This window comes from Leuresthes tenuis, unplaced genomic scaffold (assembly GCF_036924035.1).
Source record: "Leuresthes tenuis unplaced genomic scaffold, fLeuTen1.0.hap1 SCAF_17, whole genome shotgun sequence".
Classification (NCBI taxonomy): domain Eukaryota; kingdom Metazoa; phylum Chordata; class Actinopteri; order Atheriniformes; family Atherinopsidae; genus Leuresthes; species Leuresthes tenuis.
In genome coordinates this window covers 4,169,799-4,193,367 of record NW_027325371.1, presented here as the reverse complement: position 1 = coordinate 4,193,367, position 23,569 = coordinate 4,169,799, and the positions used below count along the sequence as shown (strand labels likewise).

At 41.5% G+C, this 23,569-nt stretch overlaps 2 protein-coding genes across 2 annotated transcripts; one reads left to right on the top strand and one right to left on the bottom strand.

The window, feature by feature from the left end:
- Positions 1-2,366: 2,366 nt before the first annotated feature.
- tmem100a (transmembrane protein 100a) lies at positions 2,367-6,371 on the bottom strand. Its single transcript, XM_072368627.1, has 2 exons — positions 6,186-6,371; positions 2,367-3,525 (listed from the first exon to the last, which is right to left on the bottom strand). The coding sequence occupies exon 2, from the start codon at positions 3,434-3,436 to the stop codon at positions 3,032-3,034; it is 405 nt and encodes a 134-aa protein (XP_072224728.1). The 5' UTR covers positions 3,437-3,525; positions 6,186-6,371; the 3' UTR covers positions 2,367-3,031.
- Positions 6,372-10,680: 4,309 nt separating this feature from the next.
- pctp (phosphatidylcholine transfer protein) lies at positions 10,681-18,855 on the top strand. Its single transcript, XM_072368749.1, has 6 exons — positions 10,681-10,865; positions 12,534-12,651; positions 14,374-14,453; positions 14,602-14,773; positions 16,207-16,274; positions 17,864-18,855. Exons 1-6 carry the CDS (start codon positions 10,737-10,739, stop codon positions 17,936-17,938), a joined length of 642 nt encoding a protein of 213 aa, XP_072224850.1. The 5' UTR covers positions 10,681-10,736; the 3' UTR covers positions 17,939-18,855.
- Positions 18,856-23,569: the final 4,714 nt, after the last annotated feature.

The following is a 23,569-nucleotide window of genomic DNA, read 5'->3' as shown; positions in this document are numbered from 1 at the left end:
TTCATCTTTCTGAACACCGCGGCAGTGCAAAGGAGGATGATCAAAGTATGAATGTTGCCTTTGCAAACTGTGACTGTGTATCATTTCCTGAACCCAACCACAATCTTTTCCTAAACCTAACCAAGTAGTTGTGATGCCTAAATGTTACCAGAATGGGCAAAACTGAAGTAAATAGCTAATGAAGGGTGACAAGAATGTGAATAAACAGCTGTCCTGAGGTGCTCTTCTTAGATTAGATTTAGACTTTATTGTCATGTAGATGCATGAAATACACAAAATTACTCCTCCGCATTTAACCCATCCAGGTTGGCACTATTTTCTCTTCCTTTTTTATCCTTTTCTTTATCTCCTTCCACATTTTCTTTGACTAAACTGAAGGAATAAAGAAATGATCAATCCAGAGGAGCAAGGCTTTTAAAGCACTTTCTCATTCTTGTGCTGAAGACTTTACTTGTAACTGAGTAATACTCTGTTGTGGTAACTCAACTCCACTTGAGTACCTCCTGTTTATTGATAAACTAACCCGGCAGCGTGGCAGTGGGTGGAATGACAACCGTGTGAGGCACAAAAAGTGACGCACACAGACTCTGCAGCCAGGAGGCTAAAGACGCTGATGGTGAGCAGCTGTCAAACTTCATATCAAGTCTCCCATTTTTCCAGCTCTAGTCTGGCTTCCTCCGACCCGACAAACAAGGAGGAGACGCCTTAGTGTGTCAAGTGTCCCATAAAAGTGTTACAGATCTGACTGCGTGTGCGGCGGTGATCTCCCAAAAGTGACAAAGTGTGTTGTAGGTTCTCCTCTGACGCAAGGAAACCATTTAGTTGTAGTGTCTGGTGTCACACAGACGCGTAGCAACGCCAATGCAGCCTATAAATATGCTTCCATGTCCAGGCTATTTTAAAACCAATAGGGTCAAACAGGAGAGTTCAACTTCCCTTTTACATTTGAGAATTTATATCCTGAAATGTTTAATTATGTAAAGATGCCAGAAAGGAAGGCTGATAATCACTTAGACAAAGTATCGACCACTGAGATAAACAAATGCCTTTTGGGAACAATCGGAGGAAGTTGAGCTCCAACTAATAAAGAAATATTTGACTTGAAATGAATCATTGAATCAGTTCAGGAGAAAAGATGATGATTTACTTTCGATCTGTCTGTTGATGGGTGCGTTTTTCTAAATCCAAACTGCTGTGATTTACCTGTTGCTGCTTCAGTAAGTCTGAATTGAGTTTAATCTTCCCATAGGAGAAGTTAAAGGTTGCATCAGCAGTTGTGAATCAGCTATTATAGAAAGAGAAGCAGGGAAAAATCTGGCATTGCTTACTCTGACTCAGGGGCTCGCCAAAGGATGGGTTTTAAAAGTGAAGCTCTCTCTGTATCAGGGTGTAACAGAAACCTCAGCATTTTCCAACTTAAAGCAAAACTCACAAGATGCATGTGCAACATGTGCAAAATGCAGTCTAACATGAACTTCTGAGGTTTGTCTCTAACTCTAAACCTCTTACAGCTTGTTGTACGCTCAGGTGGGGTGTACTTACTTACTTACAAGGCTACATTTTTCCAGAAAAAAGCTCAGCAAGTCTTCAGATAAATGATTTATTCCTGATATTGAATGAGCTTGTGTTGAATTGGCAGCTGGGGTAGGCTCCAGCCCCACCGCGACTCTAAATTGGAATAAGTGGGTGTAGAAAATGGACGGATGGATGCTTCCTGTGAATTAAATAATATAAAAAACCACAGAACTGATTTTGTGGAATCAATTCCAGGTCATTTTATGTGACTTTTATGTTTTCTAACTCGGCATTTTGTGACAACCAACACCGATTCCATTTATCTTGTGATTTTATGATTCTTTAGAGCCTCTCTCTGTGCTGTGGCTGCAGTCTTGGCCACTCGTCTCATGGTTGAATAAAGATTAGAAATTATTCTGATCAAGTGTTTGAGGAAGCAAGCTCATCACTTCTCTAACTCATAAACCGTCTCTGAGGAATACGAAGCGTCACACCAACGCACTGTTCCTCACATTTCCTTTGATTACTCAAAGCCTGGCTGATACCAAGTAAACACCCAACTCTGACCAACAGACAAACTGCTGCAATAAAAGAAATGCAGCTGATTTCTCAGGTTATTTAGACACTTTTTGGGTGTGATAACATGAGAGCAAAGCAAGGCCAACTTCATCTTCATCTCATCTCTCACATCCCCTCTTGGATATTTCCAAAAGAACTCAAAAGAACTACTCATTTGTTCTGAAAGTGAACACAGGTTTGAGTAATAACGACTTTATTAAAACTCATAAGGTCTTGTTAACAATTAATACATGCAACATTAAAGAAAACATACACTACTTTTTTATTTTTTACAATATGGACTGTGGACAAGACGATTTAAATGTTACAAATCTTCCATAATAAGCAATAATACTCAAGTTTGTGTCATATGTTGACTTTGTTAACAGATGAAAGGAAAGTGCTGTAAGAGAATATGTATTAAAGGTTACATAGTCCTCTCTGTTCATAACGGCCGATTAGACATGCTGATACCACGTACCATACTTTCATAACAGGCAACCCTTCCCTGTAAGATGAACTGTGACGGTTTATAAAGAGATATGTGCAAAAGAAGGTTTAGTAAATGAGGTGTGAATAGTTTTTCCTGGATTTTCCACTTTCTCCTTCCTGGCTATTTCTTGCATTACAATCAAAGCTGCCACATGCAACAGCGTATTAATGAGAGACTTCCTCTACGCCGCCGCACACAGTGGTAATTCATCTTAATTGTGATACTTTCCTCCTGGCTGGGTTCCCAGCTCACCAGATGCTGGACGTCTGTTTGACAAATAAATCCCCTACACTGTGTTCAAAGCTTTGAGTTCTGGGCTTTGAGAGTCTGCGGTCAGATCGGAAATCCAACACATGCTGGATGACATCTGATTACAGCTGGTTCTCTGTCACAGTCTTCTTAAGATCAAGATAGATCCTTCACAGACTCAGAAAACCAGGATTTGCGATAGTTGAAGCTGGAAGTTCAGGTAAAAATGCTCCTCCGGTGTGCCACCAAGGCGGTTTGACTCTCCCGTCGCCTCTCCTTCTTCCTCTCCAGCCTCACCTTCCAGCAGACGGCGCTGGACACTAAAAGCACCAGTCCGGCCGAGAGGAGCACCAAGCCGAAGTAGGAGATCGTGGATCCGTGGGAGTTGAAGCTGTACGCCACTGCGGTGACCACAATGCCAGCGATAAGAACCACCACACCAAATGGAACGGTGCAGCGGTAGCAGGAGAGCTCTGCGCCACCAGTGGCCGCGGTCAGCTGGACTTCATTAACCAGGGGGATGTTTACCGTCGCCATGGCAGCTGCAGGGCGCTCGGTGCTGTTGGCCTTCTCTGAGGTCGCTGGTGTTCTCATGGCGTCCTTATTGGCTTCTTCTGGCATTGCAGGATGCAGCAGCTTTCTGTTAACCAACCGCAGATGGTCCCTCTTCGTTGCCCTTTCCCCTCTATTCCTCTTCAGGGTCGTCCAGTCTGTGAACAAACACAGCACAAAAGAAAAAGAGGCCAAGCAGATGCTTTTGGTTATAATTCAACACCACATTTCACAATTCACCACCAGGCTCTGACCAGCACACGCTGCTTTAATAAACCCAAGTAACCTCTTTGCACAATCCCCACCCGGCTCCTCACCCAGCCAGAGGAGAATGACGCAGGTCCACTCGGCCCAGCACGAGCTGAGACATTCCCTGGAGAGCGCAGATATGACATTACAAACTGCTCTGTGAAATGCAAGGAGCTTTGAAATCACAAGCAATTTCACAACTGCTCATTCTTCTCCCCTCACATCTGCTGGGCGGAAGGCTGTGATTCAGATGCTGAGCAACAGTCGACGAGAAGCACACCGTCACTTATGCTTCAAGCCTGCCAGATGTTGCGGTTCATCTTTTAATTACAAAACCAGAATTCTGACTCGAGCCCCCATCGTGGGAGAAAAGCTACAGCTCCCATTCGGTACTGTGCCCTCTGAATCATGAAGGATTTCACTTTATCCATACTGAGAAATGAGTATGTTTTCATAAAGTGTTAAAGTAAGAATTGTTGCTTTTGTTACACCAGATAAGTGCCACTGCAGCACGAACCTGAACACACACAAACTGTGCGCTATGGCGACTTTAACCATTAGTTGTTGCCCGTTTCTAATTGCTAACCTGAAAAAAAAATCAGATTTTTATCGATTTATGTCTTGAAAGCAGCAGAACAAACATAGCCGAACAGTCGTTTACTGGATACAATCAATCTTCTGAGCAGTTCTTCATGTTTCGAGAGATTTTGCGTCACGATACTTGTTGAACTCAGATCTTTCCTCATTTTACAAATACTTTTGGTACGAGAAAACCCTGCAACAAAACACGGGATGAACAGGAGAGGCCCTGCTACAGCGTGTAGAAGCAGGATGTTGGTCAGGAGTGATGATGCTTGAACACAAGGACTGTTTCAAGAACTGTAGCGTGCCATCGATCACCTCCCGCTTGGGGTGCTGTGATAGAAAATGACAAGACAGCTGTCAGATGATGTGTATCCACTTCTCCATCTATCGACAAACACCCAGCGCAGATAAAACAAACGCTGACTCCGGAGAGGGCCTTTCAGTGCAATGGATGAGGTATTCAGTTGATTGCGGTTCATAACTTCACCACTAGGTGTCACTGAACCCCACAGACTGCTCCTTTAAAGAGGTTAAACACAGCTGGTGTTTGAGGGTGTGTTTACATTTGCAGCTCAGCTTTCTGGTTTGGAACAAACCAACAGATGTCTGACAAAATACTTCAGTTAGATCCTGATTGGACATGCTGGTACCGACACCAGCAGAAATGTCACAAATAACTCTCTGAATTTATACAAGGGTCAAAACAGAGCCAGGACTTCCTCTGTTGCTCAACCGAATGAAGATAATGAGATACCTGGGAGCAGATATTAATATATATAAAATACCCGGGTGAGCTCCCAACATAGCCTCTGTTCTCTCAGACTGAGACTTTGAACAAGGTTCATGTAAAAGCATTCACTCCTCTTCAAATGATCCGATGAACAGAACAATCAAACAATCGAGTTTGTTTCAGTGAAACTGAGGATTTTCTTTAGTTAAGAAAATTCAACTCAGTATTTTGCTATTGGAGCGACGTGGGAAAAATCCTTCAGGTTTTAATTTGTTTGATTAAAATTTGATACAAAAATGGTCTTTTTCCAGTCGGGGGAATTCTTATCAACATGGTGAAAGGAATTTAGGTAATAAACTGTTAATAAGATACAAAAGAAAAATATAAAAATTCACAGACTTTCTTCCTGATGTCACTTTTTCAACACCTGCACCACATAAATGAGTGAAAAAATGAAAAAAAATCAGATTATTCATTGTCTCAAAGCTGTTTTTGTGAGTTATTTAATCTTTAATTTTGCTAAATGATCCAACAACTCCCACAAAGAACAGACCCGACCTGGAATGAGATCATATGTAGACTTTAGTTGGTTATGACGATCTTAGAGTCACAATTAAAAAAAAGAAATTAGAAATAAACTCCTGATTGGACACATTTGATTTTCTAAATACCACAAAACAACTGCTTCAACCGTCTAAATGTCATGGACAGATATGTTCCCTTTACTTTCATCTCTGTATCCGTTTTATAAATTAGCTAAATTGATAACTTTACTGAAGAACAGGAAGGGTTCAAAAGTGGCCAAAAGCATCATAAAAAAAAAATTCTGTAAGAAAATCAAACAAATTGCAGCTGATGCGGCAAATCTTTGATCAACTATAGCTGCAAAGATTATTAGGATAAGAAAAAAGCATCAGGACAGACTGAAGAAATTAAGTGTAATCTGTGTCCATTTAAAGAATGGGACGGATAGAAAAGTGGAAAAGCCCCCAGATCTGAAGCCATGATCTTAAAACATGCAACATAAGAGTCTTTAAGGTTTATTATGTCAAAAACTAAGCTTTGAAATGGTTTTTAAGCACAAAATAAAGAGTTCTTTCCCGATTTTTCATCAACTTAATGAGTATAATTTTTACTTTAAACTTTAAACGAGAAAGTTGGAAAAGTTACACGTAAGAATACACTTTTTTAAGGTCATAAATCTGGTTGACGTGGTCGACAAAGGTCCGAGCAGAGAGAGGGAAGGTCCGTTACCTCACAGCCGTTTTCCATGCCGGACAGTCTCCAAAGTGTCCACCCTGCGGCTCTGAAACGCGTCTGTAAGTGAAACCCGCTGAGGAGCTCAGACACACTCCTCTGATGAACAGAGAACGCTGTTTTTCTCAGAGTTGCAGCTCAAAACAAAGCGCATGAAATCTGACTTCCATTCATAACAGACGTCTCCCTGACAAGCCCTCAGGTTAAGAGCTGAAAGACTGCCATCCTCAAGGAGCGCGACCGCCTCAAGTATCGATGAGTGCGGCGTGAAGCTGCACGTGATCAAGGAAACTGGCAGATCCTTCTGGTTTCTTCAAAATAAAACGACAGTTTCACGCATTGACGCTGCACAGCTCTGCATAAATACATTTCCTCAGTTCAGAGGACAGAAATCCACTCAAGAAGCATTTTACTCAGACACACAAGATGCAGAACAAGCAGATAATCCACACTGAACAGATAAATACATTTCATGGCTGTTTATTGTTATTTTTCATCATTTACACGCGACCAATCACGTCATGATATCTGCGAGGCTCGTATTTCAGTTCTCAGGACACTACTTTTCTCTCTGTGTTGCACAACACCGTTTATCTCTTCTTTCCCAAGATCGGCAACACGTTTTTAGCGCAACAGCTCACTCATCTATTAAATGTGATTACAACCACTGCTGACAAACACAGTTCATCTTTTATTGTTTAACAAATTAGAAACAGAGCAACCCGAATCAATGATTTAACGTCAGAAATAGAATTTATCTGCAATCCTGAGTGTTTGTGGAGAGACTAATGGAAATATTTCTGCACTTCCACTTGAATGAAAACTTCTAATCTATGCATATCACCCAGATATGATTATATGTAGTACATGGAAGCAATGTATACATAAATATAGGAAGCCTGAACAATATCTGTCTGGACTGTGGTGTCTATATGAAAAGAAAAACCGACTGTTTCTGTTTATAGTTGAAGGTTAACAGAGACAATCAGACTCGTAATTCTTCAGGATGCTTTAATGCTTCCGCCCTGCAACATTTACTGGAATTTTCCTGACTCAGACTACAGTTGAAGAGGTGCTTTAAAATCCCACATGATCGTTCTGGTTTTGTCCTTTCAGGTGTATCTTCACCTGACTGCTGAAGACAGACAGGCTGGAGGGGATGGGCAGTGGAGGTCTCATTAGGCGCATTCCCACTGTAGGAACTCGGGACCACGGCCCTCAGTTCCTGGAACCATTTTAGCTCCTTCTCCGAGGTCTTTTCTGGGTTCCATAGCAACACATATGATGTAGGTGTTTGGTGGCTGGTAGCTCCGCCCCTTGTCTGAAATGTTTACTCATACGACACGGATCTTAGACGCCTGATGTGATCGTCCATGATTAATATCACCGCCATGCAGACCATGAACACGGTGGCCTCCTCGCTCTCCATGTTAGCTTCTTGGTGCTGTTGTTTTCTTCTCTCCTTACTTTTCCCGGGTTTTGTTCTGTTGTTGAGTGGCGCTAAAGTCACATCAGTCCCTGTCGAGGTTCCTGACTCATGTGCGAATGCAAAATGAAACAGTTCCCCTGGGGAAGGGCAGGTCTTATAACTAAATTCGAGGTGGACAGTTCTTAGAATGTCTCTGTCCGAATGCGGTTATTTTGATAAGGTTTTGGTGAGGCTGTGTTAAGATCCGTTACTGGGCTGCAGGCTGTGAGGCAGTCTATGGGTCCTGGGAGGGTGTGAAGCTGGAGGCCGGTGAGGGGAAAGCTGGCTGTTGTTTCTAACTGAACCTTTTGAAAAACACGTTCAGGCTTCCATCAGTCTGATCCTCTTTCACCTTAAAACCTGTGATCTTTTACAACTCTCACACTGTTCTGCTAAAGCTTACTTTCTTTACTCCTTGCCCTCTGTAGGATGGATCCAGGGTTTGTCATTGGGGAAAAACCTCACTGTCTTCATCTGGATGAATCTAGATTCTGGTTTTCACACAGAAATTGATTAATGGACTGGATAGTGTTGTGGTATGATTGCCACCTTTAGTGTGTGAGATCTGGGTTAAAATCCCCTGCATGAAAGGTACTATCTCCATTAGGGGTCCTTAGGCAAGACCTCCTTATCCTATCTGTTTTGGATAAAAGCGTCTGCTAAATGCATAAACAAACATTAAGCCTTTCATGACACTGATATCGTCCTCATGTGGCTCACAGGTTGCATTTCAGTCCGTGAAAATAGCTCTTCTTCAGAGTTTGTTCAGCTTCCTGAGACCATCTCTTCTCCTTCTTTTAGATGACAGGTTGCTGCTGAACGACGGGTGTATAGGTGGAGGTGAGGTGTACCAGACCATAATCAGAGTTGTGTGGACTCCAGAATTAGAGCCCACACAATTGTTTCACAAATAAAAAAACCATGTCCAAAGCACACAATACAACCAAGTTTCTTCATGTTTTGTGGTATTTTGTGTCTCTAGTAATGTATTTATTTTCCGTGCCTGTTGCACTCAACTCTTTTGGCCTAATAAACTGCATCAGCATGAGATTTCTTCACAAACACGTGGATTCTGAAAGGGAAAAACCGCTTTCAATTATAGCAAATCTTCATTTTAAAAAGACAACAAACATGTTCATATGAAGGTGAGATTAAAAGAGAGTTGATCTTCAGTTGTGAAGAGATGGATGGACATTTTATTGACATTCTGTAGTAAAGTAAAAGTGTTCACATGTAAAAAAAGCTCAGAAAATGCTACAATTATGCATATGTTCTTAAATAGAGCGTCAAAATATGCTCTAAAAAGACATTCAAAGGGGAAAAATGCCCCCTATGCTTTATACAAAGACGTTTTTGTATTATTGTATAAGCAGCATTTCATTGCTCTGGTAACATATGATGTTATTCCAGAGTTTCTAAGTTGTGTTAATGAGACATAAAGCTTTGAAACAACTTTATTAGCGCATGATCACAACTTTCTATATGACACCTGCCTGATTTCTGCATATATGGAGTGTGTTTAAATCTGCCAAATTGTGTCTTCTCCACATAACATTGTGTTATCTGCAGGAAACAGCAGGGTGTCATAATAGTTCGGTCCAAATAAAATGAGATTAAATCAAATTTGTTTACGCCTCATGTGTAATGATAAGCTGACGGTCGTTATGACTACATCAATCAACCGAGACGAACGAGACAGTTTGGCTCAAATAGGGCCGACATTTGGCTCTAAAGTGATTCAGGGAATGTGTTTGTCTAAACTCAGCTACAGGTCACGCTCACATAACACTTTCCAGAGCTGCAAGTGCTGAAAGTGACCAAACTTGGAAAATGTGTCTGTTTTCTGGGAACAGATCCTGATTTTGGGGCTGCAACTTACTGAGGTGAAGGTCATGTTCTCAAACGATTTCCTGCGATATTGTTTATATTTTAATTCAAATTCTTAAACTGCAACGTGACCTATCACCATGTTAACGTGTAGGTATCTGGAGTAAATAGAATGAAGTATTTTGCACTGTTCCGGCCCTCATTTCTTCACATTTTGCTTCCTAACAGCCAGGCTTTCTTGTTATCTTTAGAAATGTTCTTGAGCAATAGTTCTCCAGGCTTTTCTGTGATTATTGGCTGCTTTTACACACATTTTCAGTCCAGTTCTTCCACATAATCATTATCATAAAGTGCTTTTTTTTTTTTTTTGGTAGTTAAGCCATTTTTAAATTGCATTTTTAAGACAACTTCTTGCAAAGACACAACATTTGTTCCGATTTCTTTCGTTGCATCTATGAAAAACAGCAAAGAAAACACAGTTTGACGGACAGAAAATAGGATTTCTGCAGCAACAAGGTGATTCCCAAAGAGCTATTAGCTGAAAACTTGGCATATCTCAGCATGGTGTGCAGTGTGTCCTTAAAACATTTGAGGAAACTGGACAAGTGGAGGACAAAAGAAGAAGTGTCAGGCCTAAAAAACTATCTACAGCAGATGAACAGGATCTGAAAGTGATGTCCTTAAGAAAGAGGAAAAAATCCAGCTGTGACCTGACAGGACCTGAGAGATGCATCTGGACCTTCAGCTGATCCATCTACTGTTGGCCCAAGCCTCATCAGAAATGGTCTCCATGGAAGGGTGGCTGTCAAGAAGCCATTCTTAAGGAAGGGAAACAGGGAGAAAAGGCTGAGCTGTGCCAAATGACACAAGAAGTGGACTGAAAATCAGTGGCAACAGGTCTTATGGAGGGATGAATCCTCCCCAGAGCCCGGACCTCAACATTATTGAAGCAGTGTGGGATCATCTGACAGAGAACGGAACAAAAGGCAGCCCACATCCAAAGAAGAGCTTTGGGATGTCCTTCAAGAAGCCTGGAGAACTATTCCTGAAGACTCCTTAAAGAAATGACAGAAAGCTTGTCTCAGAGGGTTCAGGCTGTGTTGGAGAATAAAGGAGCTCAGACCAGATATCGAAATTCAAGCTCCTTAAAATAACGTAATTCATTGAGCTTTTGTTTTGAAAGCTCCAGCCGGAAGCCCAGCGTTTGACTCTCGCTGTCAGCTGACATTTGGTGTGAGGCGAGCAGAGCCGTCATGTCGCTGCAATTTACGGATGAGGAGTTCCAGAGCGCCTGGAAGGAGCTGGACGAGCCGCAGCTGGACGGAGGATGGGAGCTCTTCACTGAGACGATGGGCGTGAAAATCTACCGGCTCTACGACAAGGTGGGAGATCCGAGAACAGCTGCTGCTGCAGGAAAAGCTGAGCAACACTGACAGATGAATGAGTTTCTGCGGCTGCGGGTTTCCTCTGCAGCGCCGATAGCGCCTGAGTTATCACAGATCTTCACTCATACCTCCCCAAGTTCCCCAGAATGTCAAGTTATGTCTTGTATTATATATTTATCAGCAACAATCACAGCAGCAGTGACACCCTGGCGGCCAGTTTGGGAAATATCCGGAAACTGTTGTTTCTCTTGACCCAGAAACCGGCTTCACTGGTCAACCTCTCGCCTCTGTTTAGTTTCAATGATTTATGAAACCAGGGAGTTTGAACGAATGCAGTGAGCTTTTTAATGTACATTACAGTGCAAAAGTATTCAGACACCCGTCATTTCTTTTTAGATTGCAAGGAAAATGGGAAAAAAGGTACAAATTTAACACAGTATATGAGACAAAAACAGAGTTTGTACAATTCTAAGGATCTTTAAAGTGAATATTTGGTCTGAGTACCTTTATTATGCAAGGAAAATGGGGGGAAAAAAGGTACAAATTTAACACAGTATATGAGACAAAAACAGAGTTTGTACAATTCTAAGGAGCTTTAAAGTGAATATTTGGTCTGAGTACCTTTATTATGCAAGGAAAATGGGGAAAAAAGGTACAAATTTAACACAGTATATGAGACAAAAACAGAGTTTGTACAATTCTAAGGAGCTTTAAAGTGAATATTTGGTCTGAGTACCTTTATTATGCAAGGAAAATGGGGGAAAAGGTACAAACTTAACACAGTATAGGAGACAAAAACAGAGTTTGTTCAATTCTAAGGAGCTTTAAAGTGAATATTTGGTCTGAGCGCCTTTTTTATGCAAGGAAAATGGGGAAAAAAGGTACAAATTGAACACAGTATAGGAGACAAAAACAGAGTTTGTTCAATTCTAAGGAGCTTTAAAGTGAATATTTGGTCTGAGTACCTTTATTATGCAAGGAAAATGGGGGAAAAAGGTACAAACTTAACACAGTATATGAGACAAAAACAGAGTTTGTACAATTCTAAGGAGCTTTAAAGTGAATATTTGGTCTGAGTACCTTTATTATGCAAGGAAAATGGGGGGAAAAAGGTACAAATTTAACACAGTATATGAGACAAAAACAGAGTTTGTACAATTCTAAGGAGCTTTAAAGTGAATATTTGGTCTGAGTACCTTTATTATGCAAGGAAAATGGGGGAAAAGGTACAAACTTAACACAGTATAGGAGACAAAAACAGAGTTTGTACAATTCTAAGGAGCTTTAAAGTGAATATTTGGTCTGAGTACCTTTATTATGCAAGGAAAATGGGGGAAAAAGGTACAAACTTAACACAGTATAGGAGACAAAAACAGAGTTTGTACAATTCTAAGGAGCTTTAAAGTGAATATTTGGTCTGAGCACCTTTATTCTCCAGCACCCGCTCCATTGGAAATCTTCCCCCCAAATAAGTGTGCATTTTATGTACTTATTGCATGAGAAGAATCTCGGGTTTGAATCCAGTCCCAAACTCTTCCTCGCTGTGAGGGTGTGTCCCTGGCTGGCTCTAATCAGAGTTGTGTGGTTTGGGATTAGCAAGGCAAGGGTGGGTGTGGTGTTTGGCCTGCAGTTGGAAAAAAAAGAGCTTTCATGTGCTGTTTTCAGGAAACCGGACTTTACGAGTACAAAGTCTTTGGTGTGCTCACCACCTGCACTCCAGAGCTGTGTGCAGACGTCTACATGGACTTGGCGTATCGGAAGCATTGGGATGGATATGTGAAAGGTAAAAGAACAGATACTGATCCTTCCCATCCCTCATTTCATTAACTTCCCCCGGAATCATTCTCCATGTTGATAAAAGCCACGAGCTGCCATAACCTTTGCGTTTTTAACCCTTTCCATTTAATTGCCTTTGTTTTCATGCACATCTGCAGTAACAAGCAGGTAACGTGTTTTAGCTCCAGTCTGTAGTGAAGTAAGAACAATGGGTTTTTGTTGTAGTTTGAAGCATTTTTCAGATTGTCATGTAGTCTGTAGGAATAAGAGAGTATTTCCTATTAATTTGTTGTGTTCTTTCACAAAGATTTGTGGAGATAATTTCATTCCAGCTGTTTAACATCCAAGTGGGACCACATAGCCTTTAGTTAGAGGTCAATGAAACCAGCATCATGTTTTAATTGTTTTCTACCTAAATTCTTAGCATTTTTGCCTGTATTTCCTACAGTGCAGCTCAGCTGCAGACCTATCGGTTACAGATTTCAGTCTTTTTATTTTAAGACACTGATTCTACAAGTTAGAAATCAGCCGTCTTAAAGGGGAACTCCGGTATTTTTAAACCTAGACCTTATTTCTGGCATGAAATACGTTCATCTACTCACAGTTTGGCGAAAGTCGGCGTCCTTTGGAAGATATTTAGATAACTCAAGATCCATATAACAGAGCTATAGCACACGTTCATTCATTCATTCTTCTTAAAGTATTGGTGAAATAAAGACAGATAATGCCTTATTTAGAGGCTGCATCGTCTAAGCCCCGTTCACTCTGTTATATGGATCTCGAGGAATCTAAATATCTTCCAAAGGACGGCGACTTTCACCAAACTATGAGTAGATGAACGTATTTCATGCCATAAATAAGGTTTAAAAATACCGGAGTTCCCCTTTAAGGCAGACACAATATCCCATTTCAGTTATACGTGATGGAAATGAAGAGACCCTGAAAGCCGTTATCATGAGAAATGACTTTGTTCCTCGAATAATGACCAAGGCTCAGTCCCATTTCACAGTGTCACCCCTTCCCCTTAATTTCAACTGCGCCCTTACTTCTTGAAATTGATATTCAGGGAATAGAGATGGAAATGTTCCTGTAAGGAAAGGGACACCCCATCAACAGATGCAGTGAAAATGGGTGCCGCTGTGGTCTCTCATACATAATTTTCCATATGGTTAGCATGTAAACCATCTATTTGAATGCAGCCCCTCATACAATGTGATCAAGTTCTTCGCCATTGCTGGTTTCAGTCGTGTTTCTACACTCAAACTGAAGAATTGGCCTCCAAATTTCAACTGAACACATCTGTGTACTTCAAGTTTCAATATTAAAACATCTTTATTTTCAACATAGTAACTTAAAAAGCCACTACATACCTCTGAAAGTATCATTTATGGCCTACTTTGATAAATTAGACACGTTTGCCACCATATTTGACTGCTTTTGGCCAAACAAAACCAAAACTATTCAGTCAGCAACAGTTGTCTTCACTCCATTGGACGAAATGTCAGAAAACGGTTCCTGGTAAAGCTGGTGGATCAGTTTGTTGTTTGTTTGCTAGCTTGCAAACAGATTTAGTTGCTTCATCTTATCAGTTAAATCTTGATTGATCAACCAGGTCGATTCTTTGTTTCAGCTGATGTCACCTCCCACCGTAGCTTTAGAGATGTTTCCCCCTCTGGAAATATCACGAATGTCGTTGTATTGAATGTTTTTGTCATTTTTGTTTATTCAGAGCTCTATGAGAAAGACTTTGGTGGACAGTCGGCGATCTACTGGGAAGTGAAGTATCCATTCCCTCTGTCGAACAGAGATGTATCCTTCTGGTCCACAAGAAATGCATTCAGCTCTCAAACGTGCACACAAGCTGTCTCTTCTCTCTGAACTTCGGATTTAGTTGCTGGAGCTACAAAGAGGCCAGTATTCTCTCACGGGACATGTTCCCTAACAGCTCAAACTTCAGTACGTGTATGTGAGGGAGCGGAGAGACCTGGACGTGGATGGCAGGAAGATCTGGGTGATCCTGGCCAGGAGCTCCCAGGAGGCACCGTGTGCAGAGAAGAGCAGCGTGCTGCGGGTCAAAGACTACAAACAGAGCGTCGCTCTGGAGGGCGACGCAGCCTGCGGGACTAAAGGTGAAATGATTAAACAATTTCAACATATTAACTGTCACAAATTAAAGGATTAGTCATAAAAAGAATGAATGGAGAAAGAATTTGGACATTCTCCTGTTGCAACTTCTCAGATATAATATGTTGCTTTTTGGAAAAAACTAAGTGAACCCCTGATCCAGCAGCAGTAAGGTGCAGTAATGGTTTCCTGTGGGACGTTATCAGTCTCTCTCATGGTTCTGGAGGAATCTCGGCCACTCTTCTCTCCAGCGTTGCTTCAGCTCATTGAGGTTTGCAGCATTGGTTTCTGCACAGCTCTCTTAAGGTCCCACCACAGCATTTCAGTCAGGCTGAGGTTTGGACTCTGACTGGACCATTGCAACACCTTGATTCTTTTCTTTTTCACACATTCTGCTGTAGATCTGCTGCTGTGTTTGGGATCTTTGTCCTGTTGATGAGCCAGTTTCAGCCCAGCTTTAGCTGTGGGACAGATGGCCTCACATTTGACTCTAGAATACTTTGGTATCCAGAGGAGTTCATGGTGGACTCAATGACTGCAAGGTGCCCAGGTCCTGTGGCTGCAGAACCAGCCCAGATCATCAGCCCTCCACCACCGTGCTTGACAGCTGGTATGAGGTGTTTGTGCTGATATGCTGTGTTTGGTTTCCTCCAAACGTGCTGCTGTGCATTATGACCAAACATCTCCACTTTGCTCTGGTCTGTCCAAAGGACATTGTTCCAGAAGTCTTGAGCTTTGTTCAGATGCAGCTTTGCAAACCTAAGCTGTGCTGCCATGTTCTTTTTAGAGAGAAGAGGCTTTCTCCTGCAGCCCTTCCAAACAAGCCATCCTTGTTCAGTCTTTTTCTAACTGTGCTGTCATGACCTTTAACCTTTAATATGCTAACTGAGGCCTGTAGAGTCTGAGATGTAGCTCTGGGCTTCTTCACCTTGGGGTGAACTTGCTGGGACGTCCACTCCTGGGAAGATTGACAGCTGTCCTGAATGTTTTCCACTTGTGAATAATCTTTCTCTCTGTAGAATGATGGACTCCAGATAGTTTAGAAATGGCCTTATAATCCTTCCCAGATTGATGGGCAGCTTCTCTAAGATCATTGCTGATGTCTTTCCTCCTTGGCATCGTGTTAAACTGACAGAACTTCTGCTTTTATAGAGCTGCTCACACTGTCTGATGATCAATTAATCAGTGCATTGCTCAACAGCTCCTGGCTGCTACTTACACTCTTAATTCCTATGGGAGCAGTAAGGGTTCACTTAGTTTTTTTTATGCACTGCGTCTGCTTTTTGTCTTAGTTTTTGTTACATAAACAATGACACAGTGTACTATGTCATGTTTTGTTAATCTGAGGTTGCATTTATCTCACTTTGAGATGTTTGTCTGAACATTAATCAGTTGATACTTTCTCTTGTATTCAGACTGACCAAATATTGCATTTCAGTTTTCATGAATTACTTTGACAACCCTGGGGGTATGATTCCTACTTGGCTGGTGAACTGGGCTGCAAAGGTGAGTGAATTTATGCTGTAATGTTATGATTTGCACATCTTGTCAGCTAATTAATTTCCCTGCAGTGAACACAAACCGTGCAGGCATAAAACATTAAGAGCTTTACATAAAGGACAACAACACTCAGACATTTTAAACTAGATTAAGCAGCTTAACCACTCAGGTCAGATATTTAAAGTGCAGAATTGAATGCAACATGTCCTCCCTCCCATCAAAATGGAGCAGAACCCCTCGGTGTCGCATTTCCGTGAGCTCATTAACCCTTTTGCATCATTTGTCATCGTGCAGGTTAGTCCGATGAGTGAAAAATACGGCTGTGCTGCAAATGTAGAACACATCATCGGTTTGACAAAGCGTGCTGCAAATGCATACAATGAATGCAAAAAGATTGCAAAAACTAAACAGTTTTTAGGTTGTGCAACACAGCTCGTGCATGGGCTGATTCCTCAGAGGATTTGAGTTGGCAGACTGAAGGTAATCAAAAGACTGAGCTGAGTTGAGCAAGTTGAACTGCTGCAATGTCTTAATTACGTCATTTAAGATTTTAGATTTTAGAAAAGTTTCAGCTAATTTGCAGAAGTGGTCAGAATTAAACCTTTTTAACACCGAATGTTGAAGAATAAGTGTATCTCTGTCTGGTTCAACCCCTTCTTTTTGTCAGTGGAAACACTTCTGCTGTCATCTGTGCACTTTGCTCCATATTTACTGTATGCTTTGTGAGGATGTGTCTTTGCATATGTTGCAGTTATATCCAGATGTTTCCCTAACCAATCTCACTCCTCAGTCTTAACTCGCCGGCCAATCAGGTGGCAATCTCCTCGTGACTTTTAATGATGTTTTCTCAGCCACCCTGCAAGAATCCACAGAATTATAACAGTGATTGTCGCACAAGAGGTTTGAATTTCAGCTGAACTTGGTCCACTCGTTGAGGTCCCGTACAAAAGCTAACTTGGCTGTGAGTTAAAAGTCTTCTCCAAACAAGCTGCACATGTAGATTACACTGAAATACAATCCCTCAGGGGTCCTCAGGGCATTAAAATGTGCAAAAACATGGTTTTAATTGATGTAAAATGGCCTCATGTGGAGGTTTTGAGGGACTTCTTGTGAAGATTGTTGTTTCTTGGACAGTGAAATAAAATTCACACGAGAATCTAAGCGTTGAACATCCATCAAAACAAGTCTCAGCTTCTATCTGCTCCTCATCAGTTTGAATATATTCAGACTTGACATATACTCGTTTATTAAAAGAGACACTTTTACTTTCCCAGACATGGAAATCTTGAAGGAATTATTTCCCACTAACACTTCACAGTCTCTGAAATGTACATGTGTTCTGTGTTGACCGGCTTTAAAGGACCTTTGATGGTGTGGGAGAGGGTGTTAAAAGGGTTCACTCTCAGGGCTCAGAGAGCTCCATCCCTCTGCCTGCTTGGCACTTTTCCATCGTTATTGTTTGCAGATGTATTGCAGGGTGACGTCAACAGTTCCCTTTATGTTGCCCCTCCTAGGTGGGTCCTCTTGGCACATGTGTTCATGACGCTCACTGACTGAGATGCCTTTTTGTGTGTGTGTGTGTGTGTTTTACACAGAGCGGGGTCCCGGGTTTCTTAACAGACATGCAGAAGGCCTGCAGCAATTACAAAAACTACTGCCAGAAGAAATGAATGCAACTGATGGAAAGGAGGCTGACACTCAAGGGCTTTCATCACTTTTACTGCTGTTGTTTTATTTTCTTTTGGGAGGCTGTATGGATTTTACGGCTGCATGGAGGTTAATGTGGCATGGTGTGGGCTGCCACTTGTTTTCGTAGCTGGCTGTTTACTCAGGCATGACGTGCATGACCGGCCGCCCTCATTAAAAGGCTGGTGTGAATCATTTCTGTTCCATTGTGCTGTGTTAACCAGAACTGTGGTGTCTCGTTTGTGCAATCATGCGCTCCAGTCCTTCCAGGATGTCGGAGCTATCGCTGGATAATTTCTAATCAAATGTTTCCACAGAATCTGCCTCTTTCCTGCACTGAATTTGACCCTTTTTACTTTGTTTTGTGTACATTTAATGGACGTGTTAAACGAAATGGATGAAATATTTTTGTTCGTTGTGGGTTTAATCGCACTAGATCAGGGATGTCAAACTCCGGTCCTCGAGGGCCGCTGTCCTGCAGGTTTTAGATGTTTCCCTGCTTCAACACTTAATTGAATCTCTTCAAAAGATTGTTACATTCTGCACAAACCAGCTCATGAGGCATTGATCTCAATCAGGTGTGTTGGAGCAGGAAATATCTAAAACCTGCAGGACAACGGCCCTCGAGGACCGGAGTTTGACATCCCTGCACTAGAATCTCGGGAATTCTCTCATTTGTCACAATGAAGTGAACATTACGAAATTTTGCTAGGATTTATGGGTTCAAAACGTATGCAAGGGGTGCATAAAGTGAAATTTACAATAATGTCACGGATGATGTATTGATATAGGCCGTACCTCAGTACCTCTGGTGATTGTGGTTTGCTCTGACCACGAATGGACTATTACCGTGTAATATAATTGTGTTAATGACACAAATAAACTCAGATCTTGATTGACACTCGTGCACTAATGTCTTTATTTTATATATGCTTTGTCGCTCCAGCTGTAGTGTAGAAGATTGGAAGCATTTTAGCTTGAATATTGGTACATTTTTGGACCTTTTTAGCGGGGCCCACTGCTGTCCTGCTGGGTGTGTATGTGGGGGGTGTACTCCAGGCAAAAATTATGGAGTACAATGATGGTTTTATCTTGTAGAAAACTAAACAAGTCTATTTAAACTATTTAATTTAACAGGCAAACACACCTACAAATAGACCATTTATTTTAAGTCAAGCAGAGAGAGAAATAAAAGGATCATGGACCAGAAAAATCTCCATCCTCTGGCTTTTCTGACTACTTGAATTAAGGACTTAATGCATGCCTAAGTGTTCGTATTCTTTATGGATTAGGTTCCAACTTTTTTTTGTAAAGGAGCAGTTTTCTATCAGATTGAAGATTGGACTGTGTGCTCTTTGCTCTGTGGCAAGATGCTGTATCATCCTTAAATGTTGGTGTCCACCTGTGGATTCACTGCAGAGTTAATGGCTGCCATCTCCACTGGTCCTTTACCTGATGTCAACCCCTGTGGAAATGTGCTTGTTTTCTTCAGCCAGTCAACTTTCTTTGTTTTATTGGAGTGGTGATTCATCTCTGAATCTCCCTTTCTGCCCATCTGTTTTGCTTTTGTTGTGCTTTCTATATTTCTGCCCAAAGACTTTGATGTACTTATGATGCTTTACTTGGTCAAACTGTGTGTTTCCCTTTTAAAACCTTCCGATGGGAGCAACCAACACCTTATGTCACATTCTACGTTTTAGATCACGTGAGAATAGAACATGGAAGAATGGATGGATTATATCTGTCTGTCTGTTTGTTTGTTTATCTCTCTATCTATCTCCATCCATCCATTTTCTATACCCGCTTAATCCGTCGGGTCGGGTCAGATGGAGGTCATAACAAACGACTTAACACTCACTACTCTGCTTCAGGACTATTTTAGAGACCCCAATTATGTTGGACGGTGGGAGGAAGCCGGAGTACCCGGAGAGAACCCACGCATGCACGGGGAGATGTATGCAAACATGCAAACTCCACACAGAAAGGAAGGCGACGGTGCGAACCACCAGACCACCGGTCAGCCCTCTATCGAGCTCTCTCCATCTGTCTGTTTATCTGTCTCTCTCTCTCTCTACATATATACATATATATATATCTATGTATATAAATATATATGTCTATCTAATCAGTTGCGAATTGGTTTCAGCCGTGTCAAGCTGAATTGCGCTCGCGCATGCGCACTGCCCGGGCGTTTAAACTAGCGGCGCTGCAGTCGGTAAGAACTTTTATTTAGGATATTTAAATTAATTGCGTTAAAAGTTCGAGTAGGATTTGCGTTTCTGATTCTTGTTATAAAACTAAAGTTGGCTAAAGCCACGTGACTCTCCCTGGCTGCTTCAGGTGAGATTTGTTTGCGTCTCTGACAACAACAAAAAAAATCTATCAGTGAGAAAACCACAGGGGGTCGAACAGATGTGTGCCGCTGATTTTAATTTATTCAAAAGTCTTGATCACCCTAATTTCTTTACATTTTGCTTGCAAGCAACCAGACTTTCTTGAAATATCACACCAGTTCTCCAAGCTTTCAAAATACCTAATTTGTTCCCATTTCTTTAGTTGCATCTATGAAAAACAGCAAAGAAAACACAGTTTGACAGACAGAAAATAGGATTTCTGCAGCAACAAGGTGATTCCCAAAGAGCTATTAGCTGAAAACTTGGCATATCTCAGCATGGTGTGCAGTGTGTCCTTAAAACATTTGAGGAAACTGGACAAAAGAAGAAGTGTCAGGCCTGAATGCATCGTCATAACTCTTCTGTTCCCAAACCAGAGTTCTGCAGACCTTCCTCAGTGTTGTCTTCTCTCATAGGAGTCTCTGAAGGAAATATCTCCCTGATAAGTGCGCCGAGATGTGGCTTCATTTTCCATCAGGGGTTCTTTCGATGTTTTCTCCACTGAAACTAAGTCTGGATCCTCAGAAGGTTGGTAAAGGCTGCTGTTGTATGAGAACCCAGAAACACTGTTAGATATATAAATGTGCTTTTTAGAATTAAATTTTGCATTATTCTTCATCAATGTTTGCAGCAATCTCTAAAAGCTGCGACTTATTATTGCAGAAAGATAAAAAACGTAAGCCCACGCCGTGCTGGGTCAGTGGAAACAATGACTTGTATTGACCCCTATAATTCTTCTTATTGCCCCTCAGTTGAAAGCGAAACCAAGCTAAGAGCCTTCATCCCCCTGCTTCCCCACCCCTGATTCTTTCTTTGTGGATGAGTTGTGAAGTGTTGGCCCAGATGTTTCCTGAAGGAAGAAGATGGTTGTGGTTTCCTATGAGGTCACTCAGCTGGTGATGCAGGGATGCTTTTAGTGGGATTCTTGGTTTTATTACTTATAAATACTGTTTAAAATCAGACCAAATCGATAATGGCTCCATGTTTTGATTCAAGCTGTATTATAATTATATTTACTAAAGACATCTCGGCTCTATGATGTTAAATTAATCTCCAAATGGAATATTTTTGGCACTAACTTGTCTTAAGAGCTCTTTTACGGGCCTGGCTTTGCTGCTGAGCTAGTTGAAAGAAGCAAAAAGCCACATGACAAAGCCCAGGTTTGTTGTCTTTCACAGTTTATATTGCAGTCATATTTTGTGAATTTGATGCTGTTTATCTCTGAAGCCCAAAGCTGCTCTGTGTGCATCCTTCGATCAGCTCTGTCCCATATCTGATGCCTTTACTCCCTCTGCTGTTGAAACAGGAACACTGACTGAAAGCCATGCAGCTGTTTGCAGGCAATATTTTGGCTCTTCTGGTCGTTTTAATACACAAACATGGAAATATTATTTAAAGTATGTGTCATCCGTGTAAATGATTAGTCATGATTTACGATGAATATGCTAATTTTTCTTTAATTTTCTCTTTTAACACTCTGTAAGCCTGCTGCTCAACAGTTTCCAGTGCAACAAAACGACTCTGGACTCTTATAGATTGATTGTTTTATAGATTGATTGTTTTATAGATTGCTCATTGCGTTGTGAACTTCCCTTTTTAAAGCCTCCCATCAGTGGTCACCATATTTGGACAAGAAGGTGGTAAGTGAGACATTCAGTGATGCTGATTGGACAAAAACATGAATATTAAGAATTTAAGGCTTATTTTCATAAAGACCACCATTACACTGACCAGAGGGAGTGAATCTAGCTACAAACAACACGATGACTTCTGTGAAAAATGCCTAAGTTAATGTTGTTAATGCTGTGGATATAATTCCTCGTGGCGTTTTCTGACCACTCGGGGGCGCTCTCAGAGATATGAAGAAATATCTGAGCTATCAATTGCTTGTGTTGCTGGTTCATTAGCCCTGCTCTGCTGCAGAGAACACAGATGTTTATATGCTGATGGAGCTAACTTCCAGCCAATCAGAAGCCCAAACGCTGTTTGTCTGCATTGAAAAGAAAAGCCCCAAAACTTTTACTTTGCAGGGGCTGAGAGCGACGCTGGAAAAAACCTTCCAAGCATAAACGGGCCCTGAGATGTCAGCGATATGTTGCTCTCACACCTTATCAGTCTGCATTAAAGTTGCTTTATATATGCAGGTTAACCTGACCACGTGCACCTCCATGCAGTTGCAGAGGCTGGCTTTTAAACTGTGATGATAACAAGCTGATGGTTCCTCTCCTCTTCACCTCCAAAGGAACTCGGACTCAGAGAGTCTGGATTTTGATTTTCTTTGTCGTGTTTTTTCTTTCCACGGTAGAGTTTCAAAGCTGGGTTCACACTAGCTGTGTTCTGAGTGTGGAAATGCATGTTTTTTATGTAATCTTCCATGTTTTTGGATTAAAACACAGCTCTCTACTGCAGCTGCGCAGCTCGCTTGCTTTTATTTTGACAGTTTAGTAGTAAAAAGCTACACATAAACCCAGAGTATATGCTTTTTAAGAAAGAAAAGCAAAGGAACTACACAAGCCATGTGATTGCAAACAACCCTGAAAACATACCTCAGATAATCTCTCCCATATTTTCTAGAGATGTGACACAATAACCCGTTTCAAGATGGAATCAAAGGGGAGAAAAAACAAAGTTAACATGCGAGATTAGATGCAATTACAGAAATCGACAATCTTCTCATTTGCTAACATGAATATCATCAAATTTCCCATTTTGGCATGTAAAAGTAGCCCAGAAGTTAAAGAGAAAATTGATTTATCGCCCGGATTGCAGCCTTTTGCCATCTAGAATTTAGCTGCGGTGCGATTTTCAGCTTAAAAACACAGCTGAAACATTTACTGGTCATCACCGTGACCTAATTTTTAGCAACGGTACACATCTCACTGTAGTTTTAGTGTGTGGGCAGTGTGTTACAGACATAAAGAATATGTTATTGCATGTAATGATTATGATTTTACTTTAATTACAGCATTTGCATGCGACTGGTCTCAAATTACAGCTAAGCAAACATTTACGTCTTCATTTTACAAATCACGTGAATCGTGGATTATACAAAACTGTGTTCATGCCCATTATATCGGAGCTGCTCTGCAGCAGCAGAAAGTGGTGAAAATCCACAGAAGCAGCCGACACCGCAGCAGTTCAAAGCGCACGGCCGCGCACGACCGCGCACACGCCGCACAGCTGGAGTGAAGCTGGCTCAGCTTTCGTTGAGGACCTCTAAGA

Coding starts and splice junctions, on each gene's coding strand:
- tmem100a (XM_072368627.1), bottom strand. CDS start 3,436: ATGCCAGAAGAAGCCAATAAGGACGCCATGAGAACACCAGCGACCTCA.
- pctp (XM_072368749.1), top strand. CDS start 10,737: ATGTCGCTGCAATTTACGGATGAGGAGTTCCAGAGCGCCTGGAAGGAG. Junction 14,454..14,601: donor TCCCTCTGTCGAACAGAGAT/GTATCCTTCTGG, acceptor CTCAAACTTCAG/TACGTGTATGTGAGGGAGCG. Junction 14,774..16,206: donor CGCAGCCTGCGGGACTAAAG/GTGAAATGATTA, acceptor ATTGCATTTCAG/TTTTCATGAATTACTTTGAC.